Source organism: Fundulus heteroclitus, chromosome 3 (genome assembly GCF_011125445.2).
Source record: "Fundulus heteroclitus isolate FHET01 chromosome 3, MU-UCD_Fhet_4.1, whole genome shotgun sequence".
NCBI lineage: Eukaryota > Metazoa > Chordata > Actinopteri > Cyprinodontiformes > Fundulidae > Fundulus > Fundulus heteroclitus.
The window spans coordinates 43,621,531-43,631,928 of NC_046363.1; the positions used below are offsets into that span (position 1 = coordinate 43,621,531).

Genomic DNA, 10,398 nt, shown 5'->3' on the forward strand with positions numbered 1-10,398 from the left:
TGAGAAGCACATCTGGTGAGAGACCATTGCGCCCTCTGCTGGTAGACGTAAAGCCGGCAGCCTCCGAAGCATCAGAAAGTCCCGGTCCGTTGTTGATGCTCTCCTCTGCTTTAGGTCTTGTGGAGCAGATCAGTAAAAAAAAAGGAGCAAAGTTCATCTTACATCTAATTTAAGTTGACAATGTTTTTGATTTCTTGCTTGAACCAGTTGGGAAACATTCTAATGATACTGTGATTGTTTAAAGGAGGCTTATAAGTTTAAACATATTTAAAGTATGGCTTCTCTGCGTGGTGCGAAAGAAGAGCTAAATAACAAACTTCTGATGGGCTTGAGACGAGTCAACAAGGGTAAAAATGACTGATTTAATCCTGATGGGGGGAAAAAAGCAACTCTCCTGAATTAGACAAGTAACCTCAACAAAAACGGCTCATTTCTCGAGTCATACTGGACAAATATATAAACAAAAGTCTGAAATATTATTCTAGGAAACAACTATTCTCTTCTTTTCTGTGTAATAATAACATAAAAAAGTGGCAGCCTCACAAAAACACTTATTTAACTTATTTTTAGTTTTTTTTTCTTCCTCATCCATATTTTGCTGAAGAGCTGATCTTAGTTTGCATTTTCTTTCATCCTTGTAAATAGTCTGTGCTGTTTTTTTGTGCAGAAATCTAGTTTTGCACATTTCTGCAGATCACCCTGCTCATTGGCAGTCACCATTTCTAACAACTGCAGTATTTTTCCTTTGCTGCACATTTTCCTTCACATCCGTCTCTTATTCTTCCTCTCGTCACTCAAAAGAACGGCTGTCTTATTCCACACCCCGCGTCATGCCTGTTGGTCCTGTGAAAAACGACAGTTACATACTTACCATGTTTAAACGTCAATAGTTCTGACGTTAACGTCACAATTATTTTCTGTATTAATGTGTAATACTTTAGTTTTATCTTTTATCTTTCACACTTTAAACCCACATTCAAAAAGCAGTCTAAATTTTCTTTTCTTTTTTTAAATATGCTTGTGCAAATTCTCAGATATCCGGGTTATGACAACAGTAAACAGCCTTAAATCGGAGGCAACGGACATTTTTAAAAACAGTTTTACCAAAACAGGAAAGATTCAGCCTGAACATCATAATATAGGACATGTCAGAAGATGGTTCTGCTTGAAACCGACCAAACAGACTCCTACTCAGCCACAACAAGGAATATATATATAATAATAATCACCACCAAGTTTTAGGCCGGTGTTTGGATCTTGGCGGTGCTTTGGTTGGTCGGTGTAGCTGATTTTCTCTTGGGCTACCAGCACTGAAGGCCGTCTCTTATCTGCAGGACAGGTGAGCTTCTACTTTTAGAGTCAGTGGAGCAGATTAGCAAAAACACAACTTCCTGAGAACCTTCGCACAAAAAAAGAGAGCCTCAAGCGTGTTTGAACTGCAGGCTGTAATCATTTAATAGTTTTTATCAGTCAATAAAAGCCGGTTTTAAAAAATTTAAATGTCTCTCTGTAATTTATATAACACTGATAACTAAATTTTCCAGTAGTGATTGTGAAAGAAATCCTTAGCACACCGCTGGGACTACAGACATCGACACAACGATGCATATATATATATATATATATATATATATATATATATATATATATATATATATATATATATATATATATATATATATATATATATATATATATATATAATTTCAATGCATAGGATTGTTTTGACTTGAATAAATTGATATAATTTGCTATGATTAAAGTATTAGGCATCACCAGAAAAGATGGATGCATACATCAGGCTTGCAGCACTGCGGCGGTTCAGTTGAGAAAATGCAGAAAAGTTTTTAAAGTCGAGGCATGCTGTTGTTGCAGTTATATCAGTTAAAGGTTTTCCTGACTGAATCTTTACTCTTTCTCCTTCTGCCTCTGCCCTCCAGCTGGCCGACACCATCCCGGGCTCGGTGTTCTTGCTCTCCAGAGGTACCTTCACCTGCCCCGCCAACCTGCCTCCCTGGCGCAGCGGCAGTTCGGGCGTTTACAAGAAGAGCCACCGGAGGGCGCTGTCCTCAGAGAACGTGCCTGGCCTGGAGAGGCTGCTGAAAGCCTGGGCCCTGACCGAGCTTCCCCAGAACATCCCCGCCACCTCTGGACCGAAGGGACCTCTGGATCCATACGAGCCCCTGCAGCCCCTTCTGATGGCTCCGTGCATGAGCCTGTGGAGGGAGTGCTACCTGCGGGGGGCGCTGCATGCCCAGGTATGCAGTGTAGGAGTTGGGTTAGCTTCATTTACAGCAGGACTGAGAAAATAAACAGGAGCATGTCTTCTAAACGTTTCAGAGTGTCTAGATGCGGGCTTTGTCCACCGATGCTTCCTGAAACGCTGAAATCTGCTCCGCGTGACGTTCTCTCACATCGTGACGGGTTTTCCAACAGATACACGACGTTGCTGCTTAGAAATACGGACCAGTAGGAGCTGCTGATCAACAATAGCTGCCAGTACGGATGCAGCAGAGCAGAGGCTTTGGTGATGCCTCTCACGCCGTCACCATGGCGAGGATAAGAATAGTCCGGTGCCGTGTGGGCGGATGCCGTCACCTATTGCACACAAGCTGCGGAGCGAATCTATTAAACCGCTGACAGATCCAGCTCATGGTAACAGGAAGTGATAAAACTCAGACTATAAAAGGATTTCCTAAAGATGTCAGAGGAACCGGCGTCATAACAGACTAAACTTCTGCTTAAACGGTCTGTTCTGCGTGAAGTCTAGGATCCAGTAACAGTCTGAATGATTCACAGTTTAGGGAGAACTAGCTCAACAACATTCCTCTCGAAAATGCCCAGGCAAGCCGATGAAAATGAGTTAGCTGTAAACCCAGGGGACGCACAGGTCCAGTCCTGAGGAGCTCAATTTACACGCATATCAGGATTTTAGCTGCTGGCTTTGATTCCCTTTCTAAGAGCAGTAACACAAAATCAATGTACTGCAGGGTATTTTGATAGTTATCATTTATCCATTAGACCCTATGTCTCTAATTGGTAATAATTTTAATAACTATCCAGACAGGGGTTCAGTAGATGCTGCAGAAGAGATGTCTGACTGCTTCCTGTACCAGGAGGCAATCTGTTGCAGCCTTGATGAGCTTTGAGATGAAAACATGAGGTGTGAAGAGCCGCTGTGACTGTCTGAGGCTATTTTTATCCGGCTGTACAGATGCATGCAGTACTTGTTCGCATAAATATGAAAGATGTTTCTTTTTTTATTATATTATATATGTGATAATTATTCTGGACAGTGTGGTGAGGTTGATCTATTTAAAATAGCCACTGTTTAAATAGATCTGAAGGCTTAACTTTCTGCAGACTTACTGCAGCAAACATGTGTAGCTTAAGATGGAAAGAATAGAAACTAAAAGCAAACATTAAAAACAGTTGGACTACAAACTTAAACTAATTAAGTTTCAGTAAAACAGTTTAATTAGAACAGTCGAAGGCAATCCTGAACAAATGTGTTTTTAATCTTGATTTAAAGGAACTCAGGCTTTCAGCACTTTTACAGTTTTCTGGGAGTTTGTTCCAGATCAGTGGAGCATAGGAACTAAATGCTGCTTCTCCATGTCTGGTTCTGGTTCTGGTTCTGCAGAGCAGGCTGGAGCCAGAAGACCTGAGTGGTCTGGAGGGTTGATGCCCTGATAACAAGTCTGTGATGTATTTAGGTGCTAATTCAGGGATTTATAGACTAACAGAAGGATTTTAAAGTCTATTCTCTGAGATACAAGGAGCCATGGAAGGACTTTAGAACCGGGTCCATGTTCTCTACGTTCTTAGTCTCAGTGAGGACTTCAGAACCGGGTCCATGTTCTCTACGTTCTTAGTCTTAGTGAGGACTTCAGAACCGGGTCCATGTTCTCTACGTTCTTAGTCTTAGTGAGGACCTCAGAACCGGGTCCATGTTCTCTACGTTCTTAGTCTTAGTGAGGACTTCAGAACCGGGTCCATGTTCTCTACGTTCTAAGTCTTAGTGAGGACTTCAGAACCGGGTCCATGTTCTCTACGTTCTTGGTCTTAGTAAGGATTTCAGAACCGGGTCCATGTTCTCTACGTTCTTGGTCTTAGTGAGGACTTCAGAACTGGGTCCATGTTCTCTACGTTCTTAGTCTTAGTGAGGACTTCAGAACCGGGTCCATGTTCTCTATGTTCTTAGTCTTAGTGAGGACTTCAGAACCGGGTCCATGTTCTCTACGTTCTTAGTCTTAGTGGAAGGACCTCAGAACCGGGTCCATGTTCTCTACGTTCTTAGTCTTAGTGAGGACTTCAGAACCGGGTCCATGTTCTCTACGTTCTTAGTCTTAGTGGAAGGACCTCAGAACCGGGTCCATGTTCTCTACGCTCTTAGTCTTAGTGAGGACCTCAGAACCGGGTCCATGTTCTCTACGTTCTTAGTCTTAGTGAGGACTTCAGAACCGGGTCCATGTTCTCTACGTTCTTAGTCTTAGTGGAAGGACCTCAGAACCGGGTCCATGTTCTCTACGTTCTTAGTCTTAGTGAGGACCTCAGAACCGGGTCCATGTTCTCTACGTTCTTAGTCTTAGTGAGGACTTCAGAACCGGGTCCATGTTCTCTACGTTCTTAGTCTTAGTGGAAGGACTTCAGAACCGGGTCCATGTTCTCTACGTTCTTAGTCTTAGTGAGGACTTCAGAACCGAGTCCATGTTCTTTACGTTCTTAGTCTTAGTGGAAGGACTTCAGAACCGGGTCCATGTTCTCTATGTTCTTAGTCTTAGTGAGGACGTGGGCAGCAGCGTTCTGGATCAGCTGTTTTTACCTTCATAACGATGACAGTGTGAATGATGGAGGATACTCACGTCCACAAGCAGGAAACCGGATCGCTATCACCTCAGAGATTACGGCACTCACACTTCCCTGTTCCAGGTTCCAACGCAGCATTATTCCAGATCGCGGGTCTGTGACGTTGACCTGTACCGTTTTCACCAAAAGCAAAAGTCAGATGCAGTCGACACGTTTTGACCCATAGAGGTCATCACTAAGACCGTTCTTGCAGAACTAAACAAGTTTAGACTAAAATGTCAACATTAGCACAGTAACATAGGGATGCCACCATTAAGCCCCAATATATACAGTTTATCTGGAAAATAAAAGTCGCTTTGGGGTTTAGTTATGCTTTGAGTGAAGCATAGTTTCAGTTGGAGGAAAGGCATAATTTGTTCAAAACTAATAATTTAGTTTTTTCTTCTAACAGTTGAAAGGATTTCTCCTAGATGTGGTTTTACCAGAACAATGGGATCCTGAAATTTCAAAATACTAGATACTCAACACCATTTCTGATGCCTCTGCCACTGATTTTAAAGGCACAGGGTTAATACTGTGATGGGACTATGATTAATTACAGTTTGACAAACTTAACTTTAACTTATTTTATTAGGACAAAACAAATAAGTAGGCAACACTTCAGCCCTGGTTTAGAGACGTGTCTAATTTAAGTGTCACTTCCCTGTCTGGCGAAACAGTAGACAAGATAAGGCCTACTGTAGGTGTTAATAACCTTTATAAATGCAGCTTTGATTCAGTTGTGCAGTAATTTTATTTTATTATAACTGATTATCCTCTGTGTGTCCCACATGACTCCATTTTCTTGTAAATTTACTGTTAATACAAACATGTCTTACTTATGAGAGACGAAGGGTCAGTCTAAACTAAAATAGTTTCATAACAAACGTGGTTCTGACGCATGCAAAATATATTTTTACAGCATAAATGAGGATCTGGTCCGTGCAAATATGCTCAGCAGCAGTTCTGTACAAGTTCTGCCTTTCTGGTAACTATGCATCGTATTTTCTTTAGTGATCGACGGCACTGCAGGGTAGGCTGCTGCGGTTTCTACCTTTTTCTGTCAGCTTCAGTCTGGCTCCACCAGAACCTTTTATTATTAGCCACACTAGCCTCCAATAGCATTTTAACTACATGAAGAGGTCATACGTTTGTTTTATTGCTTAACTATTAATTACCAGACTATTTTTCACATTTTCTCGCGTTATTTTGTACCGCAGCAGAACGGAACGTTTCGTGGCGCAGAAGTTCAGACCTGGGAAGCACATCTCGACGGGGGAGCTCAGACCAATAGAGCCCCAATCGTTGGGCTCTCAGTTTATGAAAAAGTAACATTTAAACAGATGGTGTTAGTGTTTGTTGTCCGGGAGGTTTACTGCTTCACTGCTAGGGGTGGGTATTGCCAAAGAAGTCACGATTCGATTCGAATCACGATTCACATGCCACGATGCGATTCTATCACGATGCATCACGATACTTGAATTATTGCGATCCATCGCGATTCATTGCGATATTTTCACTGAACACTGTTAGAAAAAAATGCAGCCATTACCAGTGGCTGACTGGCTGTGTATGATCTGGATAGTGTCTTCAATTGATACATAACTGAAAGCAACTGAATTCATACATAGCTGTATTTATTGAAACGACTTTTGGAGGTATTGCCATGAAAACAAATATTACTGTTACTGGACACAAATATTACTATTAGTGGAGTGGACACACTGACAAAACATGCTTAGGATTTATAAAACTTAAAATAACAAAATAATGATAATCAGTGCCGTTTACACGGCCTCAGTGGTCCTTTAAACCAATGAAATGAAAACATTCAAATGTATGTGCATGTAGAAGTAAGTGTTTGCAAATTGCATGCATCACATCAATTTTGTTTTTACCTTCTTTGTAAAGCCAAAATGCGTCCAAACATCTGACTTGATGTCATCCATGTTTTGTTTATGAATGACCCGTCGCAGTATCCCGCGGCCAGAAATGCTTGTGACACAAGGCAGCGGGCGTCAACACATCCGCAGCAACATCTACTGGACTGGAAGTTGTATTCCACTTGTTTTTAGCTGATGTACGCCAACCATTCATGCAATTTTATTTATTTGTTTTTTTAATTAATAATCGATACTTGGCGTCAAGAATCGATGCATTGGATCGCGAATATTAGAATCGCGATGCATCGTCATGACGATTATTTTGCACACCCCTATTCACTGCAGCAGATACAGGAGCTTTACTGGCCTTTTTACGTTGCTCTCAAACATTGTTGTACTGTTAGCTTGTAGCGTTAGCTTGTAGTGTTAGCTTGTAGCGTTAGCATAGGTAATTTAGTTTTTTTCTGTCTGTCTGCCTCATGGGGAAACGACGCTTTTGTGTTTTCTGTGTCGGTTAGAGGGTGTTAGTCACAAATGTTTTCTTCTGGCTGTATTTGACATGTTAGCGGAGCTTTAAGCTTCCAGCAGGAGATCGTTGAGGTTAGCTGAATCTGGGCCTGTGTGATTGGAAGAAGCGCCACAGTTTGAGTGAATGGTGCTGGTTCGCAGTCGGAGCAAGAACTGGGAACTTCTGACTTCTGAGTGGAGAACCAGGCTGCCTCGCTGTGGGCATGGTGTATCCGGAGTGACGTGCAGCGTTAGTTTCCTGCTACACATGGTGTTTTTCACGCAGGTCAGGTTCTGGTCTCATCCGACGGGATCACCTCCTGCCTGGCTTGTACTGACCACACAGAAATTCCTAATAAAACACCAGAAATGCCCAGTCGTGTCAGATTTACGAACACATTTCGCTCTAATCGACCTGTATAGGTGTCGTCTGTTGGCCCAGTTTGGGTCCAGCTCGTTCAATTCAATTTAATTCAATTCAATTTTATTTATATAGCGCCAAATCATGAAACATGTCATCTCAAGGCACTTTACAAAATCAAGTTCAATCATATTATACAGATTGGGTCAGATTATACAGATTGGTCAAAAATGTCCTATATAAGGAAACCAGTTGATTGCATCAAAGTCCCGACAAGCAGCATTCACTCCTGGAGAAGCGTAGAGCCACAGGGAGAGTCATCTGCATTGTACATGGCTTTGCTGCAATCCCTCATACTGAGCAAGCATGAAGCGACAGTGGGAAGAAAAACTCCCCATTAACGGGAAGGAAAACCTCCGGCAGAACCGGGCTCAGTATGAACGGTCATCTGCCTCGACCGACTGGCGTTCCTTCTTACAGGATTCCTGCTGATCATGAGTCAAACTCACCCTGCTGCCGTCTCTCCTCAGGCCTTCTCCCACCCCGTCTCGGCCAACCGGCCCCACCCGGTGGACCGCCTCGCTCAGGAGGTGCAGCGGCTCAAAGACCAGCTAACCCAGGTCTCCACCAGCAGGAGTCCCGACCCGCTCACCGTGACAGCCGAGCCCCAGCGGACCGACGCCAACCTGAACCAGAGCTCCAACAACAGCACCTTCCTTTACTCGGCACTCAAGCGCAGAGCGACCCCCCCGCCTACCTCCACCAACCAGCACACCTCCAGGGGCCCCTCCTCTGCCTCGGCACCGCCGCCCAGGCCTACAGACCGAGACGGCAACAAGCACTCCTTCCTGTTCGGACACTCCGCAGCAGGAGAAGCTCGGTCGGACCCTCGATACCATCCACCACCCAGTACCACCAAGCTGCCTAAGAGCAACGGGCCGTCGCTGACTTCCTGAGATCGGTTCCCGACTGTTTTCTCCTCCTGGGCCGACACCTTTAAAACCCGTATGAGACTGAGATTTTCCTCAGTGCTGCCCACATACGTGATGACGGGCCTAAAACGACACGAACTGATGTTTGAAGTAAAGAGTGGAAGAGCTTCTGACTCCTCCTCGGTGTCTGTGCTGTACAGAAATGCAACAACAGTTTTGTACCTTTGCTGAAATGAAATCAGACTCAACAGAAATGCAAAAAAAAAAAAAAAAAAAAATGCAAACTGCAGCTGAGGAGCGGCTGGCAGTTGAAAAGGAGGACAGGAGAAGGTTGCAGGTTCTGTTTTTAGCTTCTTATCCAGACTGCTCAGATAAAACTTGGAGGCACTTGGACGGGACAGACGGGAGCCTTTCAGTGCTTTTAACCTCCAAGCTGTGTTATTTTTCCAATATGCAAACAGATCTGTTCCTGTCAACGTTGCAGAGATGGTTTGTGAAAGCTGTCGGTGCTACAGGCGCCGGCTTTAATGTGGAATTTAGGACATGAGAGCTATTTTTGGTCCCGTATTCCTCCGCCGGTGCATTCTGCAGAGCAGTGCGAGGGCCTACATCCACTTCACTGTCTAAAAAGCACCACTTGCATCATTTTACAGGGAAAACTCCAGAATTCAGCTTTGATCTTTGTAATATGTTGTAGAAACCTGGTTTCTAAAAGAGACCTGTCATTTATAATAAAATTAGATCCTTTTCTTTCTTTGCCACATCACATCTTGAGTGTAAAAATTTCAACCATCATGAGTTACCGCTCTGAAACCCACATTTGACGGCTTTTTTCTACAGATATTGTCTGATTTCCTTTGAGGTGTGGCCTGCTGGTGTCTCTACGGAACCTGCGTTCAGTGTAAAGGGATCCGGTCTTGGTTTCATACGTCTACGTCGGTCCAGATGCCATTAGAGCCGTGAATTAGCCCTGAAGCTGAAGCAACACTCACACAAGATAAATAAACCAGAACAAACCATCAGGCATTAGGTAGAAAAGTCTAAAATTTGTCTGATAAATTGTGGGATATAATGGAAAGAGTGTTGTAGGGAATCCTGAATTCAGGGCATTAGTGATGAAGTGTTAGTGATTATGGATGTAACACATGGAGGTTAGCGTTATCCTAATTTAATAATAAAAAAAAAAAAAACAGGATGCCAGTATTGGAAGCAGAGGGATGTTTACATTTAGATTTTTCTGCAGGTTTTGATTTCAGTTTGTAGTCGATGACATCACCGGGTCAGACACTTTTGTGTTTGCGTGTTAAATATTTGACCGTAATTTAAAAGCAGGATAATAGCGATGAGTCCAGCGGTACCTCACTCAGTCACACCGTTGCTGTAAATATTCAACATAAAGGCGCTCCGAGCTTTCCAGGCGTGATGCCAACCTGTCTGTCTTCTGCAGAAACACGTCATCTTTCTCACACTGAACCGTTTAGTTGATCTTTTCACACCTGCTGCTCTGTATTCATTATTTAAAGTTTTTGGTACGAACGTCCTTCACAATTTGCCAGATGTAAATATCCTTTTTGGGGTTGTTTTTTTTTTTTTTTTTTTGTACCAGCATGATTTGCTCTTGATGAACAGTGTTTCTGTTGATTTAAAGAAATGCATTCCCCTGAATAAAAACCTTGGCGTACACAGGCTCATGAACTTTATTTTTTTAACAAAATAAATACTTACAAAATGATCTGGAACACTTAAAAGAATGGCATTTTTACAGTAAAAGCAGGATAAAAAAAAAGATAACGACCGTTAGACGCATAATAAAACTGTTTAAAAATGAAAAAGGTCAATACTGACAGTAAACATCCGCTGCGGCTAG

The 10,398-nt window shown here is 42.8% G+C and overlaps 1 protein-coding gene across 1 annotated transcript in view; it reads left to right on the top strand.

The window, feature by feature from the left end:
* Positions 1-8,810, top strand: part of mtmr11 (myotubularin related protein 11) — a 52,991-nt gene extending 44,181 nt beyond the window's left edge. The window contains exons 16-17 of the mRNA XM_036135470.1: positions 1,941-2,258; positions 8,130-8,810. Of these exons, the coding sequence (XP_035991363.1) occupies positions 1,941-2,258; positions 8,130-8,555 (744 nt within the window). The 3' untranslated portion in view covers positions 8,556-8,810. The remainder of the gene's footprint in view (positions 1-1,940; positions 2,259-8,129) is intronic.
* Positions 8,811-10,398: the final 1,588 nt, after the last annotated feature.